This window comes from Nycticebus coucang, chromosome 23, assembly GCF_027406575.1.
Source record: "Nycticebus coucang isolate mNycCou1 chromosome 23, mNycCou1.pri, whole genome shotgun sequence".
Lineage (NCBI taxonomy): Eukaryota > Metazoa > Chordata > Mammalia > Primates > Lorisidae > Nycticebus > Nycticebus coucang.
Window position 1 is genome coordinate 37,848,224 of NC_069802.1, and position 17,257 is coordinate 37,865,480.

General features: G+C 43.4%; 1 protein-coding gene across 1 annotated transcript in view; it reads right to left on the reverse strand.

Moving 5' to 3' along the window:
- NSD2 (nuclear receptor binding SET domain protein 2) overlaps nucleotides 1–16 on the reverse strand; it is a 90,608-nt gene extending 90,592 nt beyond the window's left edge. The window contains 1 exon segment of the mRNA XM_053578004.1: nucleotides 2–16. Coding sequence (XP_053433979.1) covers nucleotides 2–16 — 15 coding nt within the window.
- Nucleotides 17–17,257: the final 17,241 nt, after the last annotated feature.

Below are 17,257 nucleotides of genomic sequence, written 5' to 3' on the forward strand. Positions count from 1 at the left end.
TGATGCTAAATTCCATCTAGCCCAGATGTTTCCGTTCTTAGAACACTACAGTATTAAAAAAGAAAAAAGAAAAAGCAACACATTACATTTAAAACTATGACAAGTATGCCAACACCTCTACAACTTGGTGGGATTTGGGGTTTTTTTGGTGGGATTGGGGTTTTTTTTAAGTAATTTATGATGTTTTATATAATGATTTAGGTCATAGGAGGCAGTTTTCATATCACAAAAATAACAGAAGAATCGGGTGGCGCCTGTGGTTCAGTGGGTAGGGCACCAGCCCCATATACCGAGGGTGGCAGGTTGGAACCCGGCCCTGGCCAAATTGCACCAAAAAAGTAGCCGGGCGTTGTGGCAGGCACCTGTACTCCCAGTTTCAGGAGGCTGAGGCAAGAGTTGGAGGTTGCTGTGAGCTGTGTGACGCTACAGCACTCTACCGAAAGTGATAAAATGAGACGCTGTCTCTACAAAAAACATTTTTTTTAAACAAAATAAATAAATAACAAAGAATCACAAAATGATAAAGCCAAAAGGAAAGATAACAAGGAATCATCTTTAAAAGGGAGAACAGAGGCAGGGAGCAGTGGCTCACACCTGTAATCCTAGCACTCTGGGAGGCCAAGGCAGGTAGATCACTTGAGCTCAGACGTTGGAGACCAGCCCGAGCAATAGGGACATCCTGTCTCTACTAAAAATAGGAAAAACAAAACAAAACAAACTAGCCAGGCATTGTGGCTGATGCCTGTAGTCCCAGCTATTTGGGAGGCTGAGGCAGGAGGATCACTTGAGCCCAGGAGTCTGAGGCTGCTCTACACAGGGTGACACTCTACGCTGTCTTAAAAAAAAAAACAAAAAAACAAAATTAGGGCCGGGCATAGTGGCTCACGCCTGTAATCACAGCACTTGGGAGGCCAAGCCAGGTGGATTGCCTGAGCTCACAGGTTCAGAAACAGCCAGAGCCAGAGGAAGACCTCATTTCTCAAAAAAATAAATAGCCGGGCATTGTGGCAGGCACCTGTTGTCCCAGCTACTTAGGAGCCTGAGGCAAGAGAATCGCTTAAGCCCAGGAGTTTGAGGTTGCTGTGAGCTGTGATGCCACGGCACTCTATCCAGGGCGACAGCTTGAGATTCTGTCTCAAAAAAACAAAAAAAGAAAGAAAAAGAAAAAGAACATTTTTTCTTTTTTTGTAAAGACAGAGTCTCACTTTACGGCCCTTGGTAGAGTGCCGTGGCGTCACACAGCTCACAGCAACCTCCAACTCCTGGGCTTAAGCGATTCTCTTGCCTCAGCCTCCCGAGTAGCTGGGACTACAGGCGCCCGCCACAACACCCGGCTATTTTTTGGTTGCAGTTCAGCCGGGGCCGAGTTTGAACCCACCACCCTCGGTATATGGGGCCGGTGCCTTACCAACTGAGCCACAGGCGCCGCCCCGAAAAAGAACATTTTTTTAAAGGGAGAACACAAATCTCAATCAAGGACAGCAAACTCACTTATGCACTACACTAGGCATCAATATGGCCATGGACACCTGACTTAACCTGCCCAGTCACCCCTGAAAAGCTGATTACCACCTGCCCACCAGTATGAGATGTACTTCAAAGGCCACTGTGTGTCAGGTATTAACATACTGCCAGGCCTATGCAGCAAAGCAGGAAAGCAGCTCATTCCAGCCCCCCCATCCACCCCCAATACAGCTAAGGGCCCTGAGGCAGCCAGAATCACCTAGACAGCACGTTTAAAATCAGACCTTCCAACCTCACACAGTCTTAGCCCCGTACTGATGAAGAAAGAAACAAGAAGCTAAGAGTAACAGAGTGCAAAAGCACTCACAGTCAGTTCTAATTTGTGTTCAAACTAGCATTCTAATCTTTGGCCCCCAAACCCTCCTCATTCAGGCCCAAATAAATACCATAAGGAACACTGCAGAAACTCTAAATTTTATTTAGCTATCCACTAGTCAAGGGCTACACTGCTGAGCTATAACAGGCACTACTCGACAACATGGAGAAAATAGCCATGAATTACCCTGGCCATATGAGGCCCCAGAGCAGAAAGAAGACCCTTCTGGCTGTAGTATGGTGATATGAAATCTTCACAGAAGCTACAGTCTCCAATGTGAGATATAGTGAAAGGACCAGAGCTAGGAACTGGGAATAGGCACCCACCCCAGCTGGGGAGACATCTACCAAGTGTTTCCGTCACAGACTCCATTCAACAAGACCCCTCTGAGAAGGCAGCAACCAACATTAGACACTGGGGAAAAGTTGAGAATAATAAGGGCCAGAGATGCTTGAGAATGTGCCCCAGGGACATTTAGCCCTGTCAGGAAACATTTTAGATTGTCACCCCTTGAGGGCTACCACTGACCTATCAGAGTAGGCTCTCCTTCCAGTTCTTATCAGACCCAGACCAAATGGCTCACAGGTAAAAACTATAAACCCTGGACAAAATATAAAAAACAGCTACCACGGGTGGCACCTGTGGCTCAAGGAGTAGGGTGCTGGTCCCATATGCTGGAGGTGGCAGATTCAAACCTAGCCCCGGCCAAAAAAAAAAAAAAAAAGAAGCTACCTCAAAGTACCAAAAAAGTAACCAAAAACAGGAAGAAAACGGATGGAATCAACTTTTTTTTTTTCTGAGAGAGTGTCTCATTCTGTGCCCTGGGTAGAGCACTGTGACACCATAGCTCACAGCAATCTCAAACTCTTGGGCTTAACCTCAAACTCTTGTCTCAGCCTCCTAAGTAGCTGGGACTATAGGAGTCTGCCACGATACCTGGCTAATTTTTCTATTTTTAGTAGAAACAGGGGTCTTGCTCTTACTCGGGCTGGCCTAGAACTCCTGAACTCAAGCAATCCACCTGCCTCAGCCTCCCAGAGCGCTAGGGTTATAGTTGTGAGCTACCACGCCCAGCCCTGGAGTCAACTCTTAAAAGAAAGGGAACACTGGCTAAACTCAATTTTTATTTTTGAGACAGTCTCACTTTCTTGCCCCTAATAGAGTGCCATGGCTTCCTAGCTCACAGCAACTTCAGACTCACGGGCTCAAGCAGTCTCCTTGCCTCAGCCTCCCAAGTAACTGGAACTACAGGAGTCATAATGCCCACCTATTTTTTAGAGATGGGGTCTCACACTTGCTCAGGCTGGTCTTAAACTTGTGAGCTTAAGCAATCCACCTGCCTCAGCCTCCCAGAGTGCTGAGACTACAGGTATAAGCCACTGCACCCAGCCTACACTCAATTTTTAGAGTTGTGCTTGAAGAAGAGTTTGAAGCAACTGCAACAACTTTAAAAGGAAGGGGGACTCTCAAAAAAGGAGAGTCCCAGAAGGAGAATTCCAAATTCTACATATAAACTCTGCTCAAATTTCAGGCTGAAACATATACAGGGCAGAATCCAAGCAGCCTAGCTTATGAATACCTGAAATGATGTTCCATCTTCTGGACAAAAAGCTTTTTTTTTATTTTTTATTAAATCATAGCTGTGTACATTAATGCGATCACGGGGTACCATACACTGGTTTTATATACCATTTGACATATTTTCATCACACTAGTTAACATAGCCTTCCTGGCATTTTCTTAGTTATTATGTTAAGACATTTATATTCTACATTTACTAAGTTTCACATGTACCCTTGTAAGATGCACCGTAGGTGTAATCCCACCAATCACCCTCCCTCCGCCCCTTCTCCCCTCTCCCTCCCCTCCCTTTCCCCATATTCTTAGGTTATAACTGGGTTATAGTTTTCATATGAAAGCCACAAATTAAGTTTCGTAGTAGGGCTGAGTACATTGGATACTTTTTCTTCCATTCTTGAGATACTTTACTAAGAAGAATATGTTCCAGCTCCATCCATGTAAACATGAAAGAGGTAAAGTCTCCACTTTCTTTAAGGCTGCATAATATTCCATGGTGTGGACAAAAAGCTTTTAGCACTCTTAAAAGGAATATAACAGAATCCAGAGTGTCTACAACAGTGGTCCTCAACCTTCCTAATGCCGCAATGTATTTTCATTGTTACAAAAGGGTCGCAACCCACAGGTTGAGAACCACTGGCTACAAAATGGCATTCGTAACATCAAGCATACAATCCAAAATCACTAAACATATAAAGAAACAGGGAAACAACAGAAACCAACCCCAAAATGGTCCAAATGTTGAAATTCATCAGACAAGGACTTCAAAGCATTTACTACAACTATGTTGAAGGACATACAGAAACCAGAAGATAGTAAAATAATACTTAAGTATTGAAAGAAAACCCAACCTATCACTCAGAAATTTACATCCAGAAAAAGTCCTGCAAGAATGAAGGCAAAACACATTTTGAGTGAAATACAAACTAGGAAGTTGTCACCAGCATACCTATACTACAGGAAATGTTACAAGAAATTCTTCATGTTAAAAGGAAACGAGACCAGGCTGAAACTCAGATCTTTAGAAAGAAATAAAGAGCATCAGAAATGGTAAATATATGAGTTAATGTAAAAGACTATTTGTTCCTCTTAGTTTTTTTAAAATTCATATACCCAAAGCAAAATTTATAATACTATGAGGGTTGTAACTTAACAGGGGTATAATCCAGATGACAACTACAGCATGGGTGAGGGAGAAATAAATCTATAGATCCTTATATTTTGTATGAAGTGGTACAATGTTAACAGAGTAGACTATGATGAGTTATGCATACAAACTACAATCCTAGCTAGCATAACCACCAAAAAAATAATGTAAAAAGTTACAGCCAATAAATAAATATGAATTAGTGGCAAACAACTAAAGTTTGGAATATTTTACACAAAAAATTCAGAATTCTGGCTTCTCTAACAACTTACCCTAGCTCACAGGGCTAGAAAATAGGACGCAGCCCTGGTGAGGTCCCCAGAAGTGGGATATCAGGGTCACGTAGTGAGATAGTCTATCAGCACACCCACAGCACTGTGAGGCACTCCACAGGGGCAAAGCCTAACACCTGAGTCATCCAGCTAAAAGGAGAAGGGCGGGCACTCAAATACAAGCAACCGACCTGAGGCACTGCCCCACAGATCTCTGGTAGGGAATGAATGAATAAAACACACACATATCTGATCAAACTAAAAAGCTTTCACACAGCCAAGAGCACAGTAAATAAAGCAAACAGCCTTCAGAATGGGAAAAGATATTTGTAAGTTACGCTTCTGACAAAGGTCTGATAACTAGAATCCACAGAGAGCTCAAACTAATCAATAAGAAAAAAAACAAACAACCCCATTTCTATGTAGGCAAGAGACTTGAACATAAAAAAATGCTCACCATCTTTAATTATCAGAGAAATGCAAATCAAAACCACTTTGAGATATCATCTAACTCCAGTAAGATTAGCCCATATAACAAAATCCCAAAACTACAGATGTTGGCATGGATGTGGAGAGAAGGGAACACTTCTACACTGCTGGTGGGAATGCAAGCTAATATGGCCTTTTTGGAAAGAAGTTTGGAGAATATCAAGGAACTAAAAGTGAACCTACCATTTGATCCTGCAATTCCCCTACTAGGTATTTACCCAGATGACCAAAAATCATTTTACAACAAAGACATCTGCACCAGCCCAATTTGTAGCCCAATTCGTAACTGCCAAGTGTCGCGACAGCATAAATGATCACACGAGACATGGATTGACAGTACACAGTGCAAGAGGTGAAGCTAACCATAGGTACAGGATCTCACTGAGCACTTCTCACAGAGTCCTTTTATTGAGAAGATACATAATAGGCAGAAAGATTACTAAGCAAAGACATGCAGGGGCTGCATGCTTGGGGAAATGATCTCATAGGTGCCAAGAAAGTACGTACTCAAGGAAATGATCTTCAAGGGTGGTAAGGAAATGATCTTCAAAATACTAAATGCAATTTTTCTCCACTAATCCTTTAAGGAACTGTCATAAAATGCTTAATGTTTAACAACAGCCTTACTACTACAGGACTGAACTTTGCTCCTCCAGGATTACTGAGTTACTTGATGGCTTGCCTTCCAAGTCACAGATTTCCAGGCTTGCCAGAAGAATGTCTTGTTCTCAGTAATTCCACAGATGAATTATGATATTGGTGACTGTTGTAGTAAGTATGATGTTTAATCCTCTATAGCCAAGTCATGGAAGCAACCCAACTGCCCATCGACCTATGAATGGATTAACAAATTATGTTATACGTACACCATGGAATACTATGCAGCCATAAAAAAGACAGAGACTTCACATCTTTTATGTTTACCTGGATAGAGCTGGAACATATTCTTCTTAGTAAAGTATCTCAAGAATGGGGCTCGGCGCCTGTAGCTCAGCAGCTAGGGCACCAGTCACATACACTGGAGTTGGCAGGTTCGAATCCAGCCTGAGCCTGCCAAACAACAATGAGAACTAGAACCAAAATACACCAGCCATAGTCCCAGCTACTTGGGAGGCTGAGGCAAGAGAATTGCTTAAGCTCAAGAGTTGGAGGTTGCTGTGAGCTGTGACACCACAGCATTCTACCCAGGGCGACAGCTTGAGACTGTCTCAAAAAAAAAAAAAAAAAAAAAGTATCTCAAGAATGGAAAAAAAAGTATCCAATATATTCAATACTACTATGAAATCAGTATATAATCACCTACATATTCATAGGAATGGTAAAACATAACTATAGTCTAGAAAGGAGGGAAGAGGGAAGAAAGGGGAGGAGAGAGGGGAGGTCAGGAGGAGGGAGGGTATTTGGGGGGATCCAACCTAATGTGCAAAATGCAATGATAAATTATTAAGACTAGAGGCTCGGCACCCGTAGCACACTGGTTACAGTGCCAGCCACATACACTGAGGGTGGCAGGTTCAATCCCAGCCCGGGCCAGCTAAACAACTACAACAACAACAACAACAACAAAAAACAGCCAGGCATTGTTGGTATATAAACAGGAGGCTGAGGCAAGAGAATTGCTTAAGCCCAAGAGTTTGAGTTTGCTATGAGCTGTGACACCAAGGTACTCTACTGAGGGGAAAATAGTCAGACTCCATCTCAAAAAAAAAAAAAAAAAAAAAAAAGAATACAGCATGAATGTTTTTACCACAACTAAGTAAGCAAGGAGATGGTTATTAATCAGATGTAAGCATTCCACATTGTATACCAAATCGGTACACTGTACCCCATAAATGCATTAATATACAGTTATGATTTAATAAAGAATGAAAACACACAGAGATGCCATCTACCTTATTTGCTCTCTTTATTTTTAAAGACTAGTCAAGTGCAGTAGTGAGACTGTAACTGACTGTGAACAATCAAGTGAAATAACGCACTACCTTCAGACCAGAGACTTAGTCTTAAAATGTAAGTTCCATTTGCTCTCCCCCAGCGGTTAGCCCCATGAATTTAGTATACATCTTCCCAGTCTCATAGTATATATCCGTTAACACAAAATTGTGGTGTGGTATACACTTTATGTTTCTATAAATGCTACGCATTACCTTTGTTCTACAATTTGATCACTCAACTTATCTTTATCTCTCCACATTGATATGTACATATATAGCTCAATCTTTTCAAATGCTGTGTTATTCATCACATAAATATTTCATTCCTATTGTTTAACTCTATATATTTATAGAAGATGGAAACACAGAACATAGAAAATGATGTAAAGTTTCCCCAAACATACAAGACTGCCATAACCCTTCCACCAAAACCAGAATAAAAAAAGTAAAAAAAAAAAAAAAGCTTGCTCAGCGCCCATAGCACAGTGGTTACAGCGCCAGCCACATACACCAAAGGTGAAGAGTCTGAACCCAGCCCCAGCCAGCTAAACAACAATGACAACTGCAACAAAAAATAGCTGGGTGTTGGGGCGGTGCCTGTGGCTCAGTCGGTAAGGCGCCGGCCCCATATACCGAGGGTGGCGGGTTCAAACCCGGCCCCGGCCAACCTGCAACCAAAAAATAGCCGGGTGTTGTGGCGGGCGCCTGTAGTCCCAGCTACTCGGGAGGCTGAGGCAAGAGAATTGCTTAAGCCCAAGAGTTGGAGGTTGCTGTGAGCTGTGTGAGGCCACGGCACTCTACCAAGGGCCATAAAGTGAGACTCTGTCTCTACAAGAAAAAAAAAAAAAATAGCTGGGTGTTGTGCTGGGCGCCTGTGTCCCAGCTACTTGGGAAGCTGAGGCAAGAGAATCACGTAAGCCCAAAAGTTTGAGGTCGCTGTGAGCTGTGATGCCACAGCACTCTACCAAGGGCAACATAATGAGACTCTGTCTCAAAAAAAACCCAAAAAAGCTGTAGGCTAAGATCAATCCAGAACTGGAGGAAGAGGGGGAGGAGGAAGAAGGAAGAAGAAGGAGGAAGGAAGGGGAAGGAGGAAGAAGAAGATCAAATCCACTCTTTTTATTTTAATTTTACTTTATTATTAAATCAAATCCATTCTTTACCAAATTAGAATAAGATATCATGCAGAGGCCGGGCTCAATGGCATAGTAGCTCACACCTATAATCCTAGCACTATGGGAGGCCAAGGTTAGTAGGTCACCTGAGCTCAGGAATTTGAGGTTGCCATGAACTAGGATGCTAGGGCACTCTATCCAGGGCACAGAATGAGAATTTATCTAAAAAAAAAGAAAAAAAAAGATACAATATAGAACCAAACAGGGTTTATGCAAAAATGTAAGGACAACTCAACATCAGCAATTCAATTAAAGTTGTCACCATGTTAACAGATCATAGAAGATTTCTGGTGAAGATGGCTAAAAAAATAAAAAAAATAAAAAATAATTTTTTTTTTTTTTTTGAGACAAGAGTCTCACTCTGTGCCCTGGGCAAAGTGCCATTCTGTCCTAGCTCACAGCAACCTCAAATTCCTGGGCTCAAGAAATCCCCCCTCCTCAGCTTCCCAGAGTGCTGAGATTACAGGCGTGAGGCACTGGGACTGTTCTAAAATACTGTTTTAAAGAAAAAAGTTAACTTATACTGCGTAACTCAAAGCAAGCAAGAGCAATCTCCAGGTCTGCGTCTGAACCTCATAAAGTGCAAGTTGCCCATGGCCGCACCCCAGGCTTTACAAGCTAGGGTGTGGCAACTGAAATAAAGAGCACAGGGGCAGAGCAAGACCTGGGTCTGCCTGGGAGTGGTTGGGAGCAGAGTGTAGAGGCTAATGCCCAGGCTGGAATCCCAGCTCTGCAATTAGTAAATTGTGGGTCCCCTGGTAAAGTAACTACCTCTAATCCAGGAGGAGACAGAGGACTGACTTCACAAGTACTTTTAAACATTAAGAAAGAAGAGAAGGCACTGCCAGGAACTCTGCAATCACCAGGTCGTCATCACTCGAGTCATCATCATCATTCTACCGCTGGCCAGCCAGGGTTGAGTCCTCAGCAAACACTCACCAGAAGCCATTGGGGTGATAGAATCACCTTGAGAAATCTGAACCCCCTGCCTTTGCCTCAGAAGTCTGTGGTGTCATGAAATTTTTATCAAAACAGATCTAGAATGAGTGACACTGGTAAGACTCTGCAAAAGCAACAAAACTGCTCAGAAATCTTTGACAGCCCAGAGCACTCGACCACCTGCTCAGACAACTTCGTGGAGTATGCTGGAAGCCAGAACACACAGCCCTCACTGCCAGTGAGATTCCCAAGGAATCAGGCAAAGGAGAATGAGGAAGGTCCTCAATAGAACAGGAACAGGAAATTACTGTTTTCATAACTTACAGACTTAGAAACAGGAATTGAAATAAAAACTTAGTTGTTGAGTTGAATACAGCAGACCAGACACAGCTAAAAATATAACAGAAGACAAATCTGAACAAATCACCAAGGGAAAAAACTGATAAGAGATGGAAATATGTAGGAGAAATTAAGAGACAAAGCATTCATGTTTCATTCTTTAAAATATAAAGTGCCTACTATGCACCAGACACTGGTTTTTAGATGCTGGGGTTATAGCATTGAACAGAACATAGTAGAAAAAACTCTGCCTGCCCAAAAGAACTGAAAGCAGAGACCTGAAAAGATATTCGCACATCCCTGTTCATGTTAGTAGTATTCACAAAACCAAAAGGCAGAAGCAGGGTCCACTGACAGATGAATGGATAACAATATATGGTCTATCAATACAATATTATTCAGATTTAAAAAGGAAAGACAGTCTCAACCAGCAGCGCAGTGGCTCATGCCTATAATCCCACCAGCACTTTCAGAGGCCATGGTATGATGACTTGAGGACATGAGTTCGAGAATCGGACAAAGGAGCAAGGCTCTGTCTACCAAAAAAAAAAGTTAAGCCTCATATTGCTGTTTTTTATTTTATTATTATTAATTTTTTAGAGACAGAGTCTCGATGTCACCCTCGGTAGAGTGCCATGGTGTCACAGCTCATAGCAACCTCCAGCTCTTGGGCTTAGGCAATTCTCTTACCTCAGTCTCCCGAGTAGCTGAGACTACAGGCATATGCCATAACGCCCAGCTATTTTTTTGTTGCAGTTTGGCCAGGGCCGGGCTTGAACCCGACACCCTCGGTATATGGGGCTGGCGCCCTACTCACTGAGCCACAGGTGCCGCCCAATATTGCTGTTTTTTAAACAAGTCCTTAGGAATTACATAACTAATGATTTACATTTCACAGAATATAAATAAAATATGACCTAACATGTTAAGTGGCTGGGAGGCTGAGAAGCCCATACAGGACCACACAGAACAGAAGAGGTCTCCAACCTGAAGGGAGGTGTAGTGCTTTCAGAAGGCAGGAAAAAGGAAAAGGGACCTGGGCAACAACAGGCAACATTCAAAACATTCACTAAGTATCAGGCCTATTCTAGCATTTAGAAACAGAGCAATAAACAAAAGGTATTCCCTATTCTTATGGAGCTGGTTTTCTAGAGGACAGAGTCAGAAATTGAGAAATACAGACATGTTAGAGAAAGAAAGAGAGGGCAGAGAATTGGGAAAGGCAGGAAAACCATCACTCTGAGCCTGAGACTGAGCCAGCCTCACAGCTCCTTTCTGCCCAGCTTTGCCTTGGGCACAGCAGGCCCCACTGCCCCTGCCATCCCACTGACTGATGTCAGCCACAGCCCACACTTGACCATTCTGTAACTCTGAGAGGCACGCTGGGGAGGTCTCAACTCTGAGAAAGCTGTAAGGCTTTCAGGACATTCTCCAGAGCCAGACCATGACAGGGAACAAGCTCCAGCCATTCCTCCAGCGTCTCAAGAGAGACTTAAGTGAAAAACTTACGTGTGATCTACACACACCTAAAATCCACTCATTTTCTCACATTTCACATGCATCTATTGGAAATATATTTTAGTCCCACCATAACTGAATGACGACAGCACCTCTGTTCTTTTACATTTTATGTAGAAGTCGGCCTAGAGTTTGCTGTAGAACAGTCTCCAAAAGCTCTGATCACTCCATTAATCCAAACTTCTCTAACAAGATTACTTTATAAAATTTAGAATCTGTTCACAGCAAAGTTTCACTTCTCCTATGAAAATGCACCTATGACAATAAGGACTTTGTAACTGACTATTTCCTTTTTGTTTTGGCTGCAAAGAAACTCAGAGCCAAAGGCAAACAGCCCTCCAACTGCCCACTCACACTGCTTCCCTCACAACTCCAGTCTGAAACTTACCATCACACACACACAGAAATGTTCCCTGGTCTCAATTACTGGTTTCTTACTATTTCGCTATACGTATTCTTTTTTTTTTTTTTACTTGAGAGAGAGTCTCACTCTGTCACCCAGGCTAGACTACTGTGGCATCAACCTAGTTCACAGCAAACTCAAACGCCTGGGTTAAAGCCATCCTCCTGTCTCAGTCTCCCAAGGAACTGGAACTACAAGCATGCGCCGCCTTGCCCAACTAATTTTTGTCTTTTTAGTACAGATGGGTCTCATTCTTGCTCAGGCTGGTCTCGAACTCCTGAGCTCAAGGAATCCACCTGCCTCGGCCTCCCAAAATGCTAGGATTACAGGCATGAGCCACCATGTCCAGCCTATTCTTAATGTAACAGGTCAGATACTTGCACTCCCCATCCACTGCTGGTAGAAATATAAAATGGTGCAACCACTGTGGAAAACAGTCTAGTGGTTCCTCAAAAAGTTAAATATAGTTAACCATGTGACCCAGCAATTCCACTCTTGGTTATCTACCCAAAATAGCTGAGAACATGTTCATACAAAAACTTGTTCATAGCAGCATTGTTCATAATAGCAATAAACAACCCAAATGTCTATCAGCTAATAAATGGACAAACTAAATGGTCTATCCATACAATGGATATTTAGCCATAAAAGGGAATGAAGTATTGTTATGCTACAACGTGGATGAACATTACACTCAGTGAAAGAAGCCAGACACAAAAGGCCACACACACATGAACCCCCTTATGTGAAGTGTCCAAAATAGGCACATCCACAGAGACGGAAGTAGAGTGGTTGCCAGGGCAGAGAGCAGGGAGAGTGGAGACTGACTGCTTAACAGTACAGGATTTTTTACTGGGATGATGAAAATGTTTAGGAGTTAGGTCATGGCAATGTTTACACAATGCTGAATTATACACTTTATAAGGGTTTAAGCAATGAATATTACATGAATTTTATCTCAATAAAAAATCAAATCCTTTGTGGAATGAGCAATATGTCAAAGGTATCAGGCTGTATCACGAATGCCATCTATAAAATCTTTTTTTATTTTCCCTCTAAAACATATTGAAAGCATAAAGATAGTTTTCTGAACATAGTAGGGGCATCTGCTCCAAAATCTGGAAAAAGAATAACTGGCTTCAAGTCCAAGTCACAGCCCTGGCTCTATTCCTCACACCAGGCAGCCAACCCTGCCCACATACACTGGAGCCCAAACAGGAGCAAGACTGGAGGTTTAGTCCAGAGACAGGGTACCTCAGCAGGATCACAGCTGAGGCAGCAGGAGCTCTGAAAGCCACAAGCTGATAAAAAAGCTGAGTAGGGAACTGTTAAGACCCTTAGCCCTGCCAGGCAGCCAGCCAAAGGACACCTATGAGGACCCAGGAGAAACATCTTCTGATAGATGTAGTCCTCACCAACCAGCCCTCAGTGAAGTCCCCATCCATAGTTCTCCTATCAGCAATTGAGCCTCCATCTCAGCAACAAGCTTTCAGCGAAGGATCACCAGGCATTTGAGGGAAACTTACTATGAAAGACAAGAGTTCAAAAGCAGGAGAAAACTAAGATCTTAGAGGAACACATAGACAGAAAATGGGAGAAACCTCAAAAGTACACTCCTATCTATAGTTAAAATACACCAAACACATACTTTTACTTAGGTATGCTCTACCCACCTCTGGCTACACTCTTACTTCTTTTTTTTTTTTGTTAGAGACAGAGTCTCACTTTACTGCCCTTGGTAGAGTGCCGTGGCCTCACACAGCTCACAGCAACCTCCAACTCCTGGGCTTAAGCGATTCTCTTGCCTCAGCCTCCCGAGCAGCTGGGACTACAGGCGCCCGCCACAACACCCAGCTATACACTCTTACTTCTAAGGAGGTGGTCAATGGGGGTGGCTGAAGAAAAGGGAAATAGGGAAATTTTTAAACCATACATTTTTTAATTCAGAAGCATGAGAATGTATTAAAGTTTTTAAGTTTTTAGCCCAGGCATGGTGGCTCATAGTACATCAGAAGGCTGAAGTGGAAGGATACTTTGAGCCCAGGAGTTTGAGACTACCCTAGGCAATATAACAAGACCCTGCCTTATAAAAATTAAAATTAAAGGCTCAGTAGCACAGTGGTTATGGTGCCAGCCACATATACCGGGGTTAGTGGGTTTGAGCCCAGCCCAGCTTAAACAATGACAGCTGCAAACAAAAAATAGCTGGGCTCTGTGGCGGGCACCTGTAATCCCAGCTACTTGGGAGGCTGAGAAAGAGAATGGCTTAAGCCCAAGAATTTGAGGTTGCTGTGAGCTGTGACACATGGCACTCTACCAAGGGCAACATAATGAGACTCTATCTCAAAAACAAAACAAAAGGCTCGGTGCCTGTAGCTCAATGGCTAGGGTGCCAGCCACATACACCAGAGCCAGGGGCTTTGAACCCAGCCCATATCTGCCAAATAACAATGACAACTACAACCAAAAAATAGCCAGGCATTGTAGTGGGCACCTGTAGTCTCAGCTACTTGGGAGGCTGAGGCAAGAGAATCACTTAAGCCCAAGAGTTTGAGGTTGCTGTGAACTGTGATGCTACAGCACTCTACTGAGGGCAACATAGTGAGACTCTCTCTCAAAAAAAAAATTAAAATTAAAAAATCAGGCAGCGCCTGTGGCTCAGTGAGTAGGGCGCTGGCCCCATATGCCGAGGGTGGCGGGTTTGGACCCAGCCCCGGCCAAACTGCAACAGAAAAATAGCTGGGCGTTGTGGCGCGTGCCTGTAGTCCCAGCTGCTCGGGAGGCTGAGGCAAGAGAATCGCGTAAGCCCAAGAGTTAGAGGTTGCTGTGAGCCATGTGACGCCACGGCACTCTACCCGAGGGCAGTACAGTGAGACTCTGTCTCTACAAAAAAAAAAAAAAAAAAATTACCTGGGCATGGTGACATGCACCTGTAATCCTGGCTACTCAGGAAGCTGAGGTGAAGAATCGCTTCAACCCAGGGGTCTGAGGATGCAGTGAGCTATGACTATATCACTGCACTTTAGTCTGGGCAACAAAGCAAAACCTTGTCTTTCAAAAAAACAATGAAAAGGTGCTGGGCACAGTGGTTTGCACCTATAATTCTAGCACTCTGGGAGGCCAAGGTGGGTGGGATCGTCTGAGCTTATAAGTTTAAGACTAGCCTAAACAAGAGCAGACCCCGTCTCTACTAAAAAAAGAAAAAAAAAACTAGCCAGGCATTGTGGAGGGTACTTGTAGTCCCAGGAGGCTGATGCAAGAGGATCACTTAAGCCCAAGATTTTGAGGTTGCTATGAGCTATGAAGCCACAGTACTCTACCCAAGGCGACCAAGTGAGACTCTGCCTCAAAAGAAAAGAAAGAAGAGAGAAAGAAAGAGAAGAAAAGAAAAAATAAAAATTAAGGAGAAAAGTAGGAAAGAAAACAGAGATATAAGAAAAAAAAAAAAAGAAGGGCGGCACCTGTGGCTCAAAGGAGTAGGGCACTGGCCCCATATACCGGAGGTTGAGGGTTCAAATCCAGCCCCGGCCAAAAACTGCAAAAAAAAAAAAAAAAAGAAAAGAAAAGAAAACCTGAAGATATGTCAGGGAAACATCTACATAACAGGAGTTCTAAAACAAACAAACGATAAAAAAAACTTACAAAAGGAATAACTCAAGATATCCCAGAATCACAAAATCAAAAAGGGCCAGGTCCGTGGCTCCCGCCTATAATCCTAACACTTTGGGAGGCCAAAGTGGAAGGACCCCTTGAGCTCAGGAACTTAAGACCAGCCTGAAGAAGAGCAAGAATCTGTGTCCACAGGAAAGAAACAAGAAAAATTAATTGGGTATCATGGCTAATGCCTATAGTTCCAGCTATTCAGGAGGTTCACTTGAGCCCAGGAGTTTGAGTTTGCTATGAGCTAGGCTGATGCCACGGTACTCTAGTCGGGGCAGCAGAGTGAGACTGCAACTCAAAAAGAAAGGTTAAAAGGACCCACACCATGGACACAGTGGCTCACACCAATAATCCCAGCACTTTGGCCTGCCCAAGGATTGCTTAAGCCCAGGAGTTTGAGACCCACATCTCTACAGATAAATTTAAAAATTATCTGAGCATAGTGGCGGGTGCCTATAGTCCCAGCTATTCAAGCCACCCTCTGGGAGGCAGAGGCAGGTAAATCACTTGAGCTCAGGAGTTCGAGACCAGTCTGAGCAAGAGTGAGATCCCATCTCTACTAAAAATAGAAAAACTAGCCAGACACTACAGTGGGCACCTGTGGTCCCAGCTGAGGGAAGAGGATTGCTCAAGCCCAAGAGTTAGAGGTTGCTGTGAGCTATAACACGGCACTCTAACCAGGGGTAACAGTGAGACTAGGTCCATGAAAAAAAAAAAAAAAAAGATGACCGAGAATTCTTCCTCACTTTCTTCCTTAAGAGACAACATCTATTTCTCCCCACAAAGTTTGGCCTGAACTACTTTCATGGTAGTTATCTTTTTTCCCTATTGTATTGTATTGTTTTGTTTTGTTAAAGAAGAGACAGGGTCTCACTCTTGTTGCCCAGGCTGGAGTGGTGGGATCTGGACATCAAGGGAAGCAACGATGGCTCCTATGAAGTAAGGGCCTCTCCAGAGAAGGCACAGCCAAGAAGGCAGCAGCTCCCTGCAAACCCAGTGCACACCCTCCATGCTCCAGTGTTTTACTCAGCGCCGAAGAGCCACCTGGGCTTGCACCAGAGGCAAAAATATAGAGCAGAACAAGTCCTATTAAAACACATTTCTGGGTGGCGCCTATGGCTCAGTGGGTAGGGTGCCAGCTCCATACACCAAGGGTGGCAGGTTCAAACCCAGCCCCAACCAAACTGCAACAAAAAAATAGCCAGGCGTTGTGGGTGATAAAGTAAGACTCTGTCTCTAAAAAAAGAAAAAAAACAAACACACATTTCTAGGCTCGAGGCCCATAGCTCAGTGAATAAGGGCACTGGCCACATACACTGAGGGTGGTGGGCCTGCTAAAAATATAGACTGGTATTGTGGTGGGCACCTGTAGTCCCACTTACTTGTGAGGCTGAGGCAAGAGAATCACTTAAGCCCAAGAGTTTGATGTTGCTATGAGCTGTGATGTCACAGCACTCTACCAAGAGCAATATAGTGAGACTCTGTCTCAAAAAAAAAAAAAAAAAAAAAGCACATTTCTACTTCTAATGGGCCATGGGCCATCAAGACAGATGTCCTTTATCTCAGAAGTTTATCAACCTACAATAATGGCCAGGGCCCCATCCCCAAAGGAAGTAGAGAAATAATGACCGATAATTGGTCCTGTTACTATTTCCTCTGAACCAGCAGAGAGCCCTCACTAACGCCCCTGACCACAGCAGGGGCCTGAGACCAGGGCACTGGTGACACCTTGCTTCTGATCTTCACTGATTTGCTCACATCCCTACAGCAGCCAATAACAAAGATATCTGAGAAACACTTCAGTTTAACCTCTAAAGGTATACACTAAACAAACAAGGATTACCAGTATTTGTTTCAAAGGATTTACAAGCACTTGAACTTTGTTTTTTTTTTTTTTAGCAATTGAACTTTAAAGAAGCAAATACTTATTTTTTGCAGATTTCAGAACTTAACTGAAAAGAAC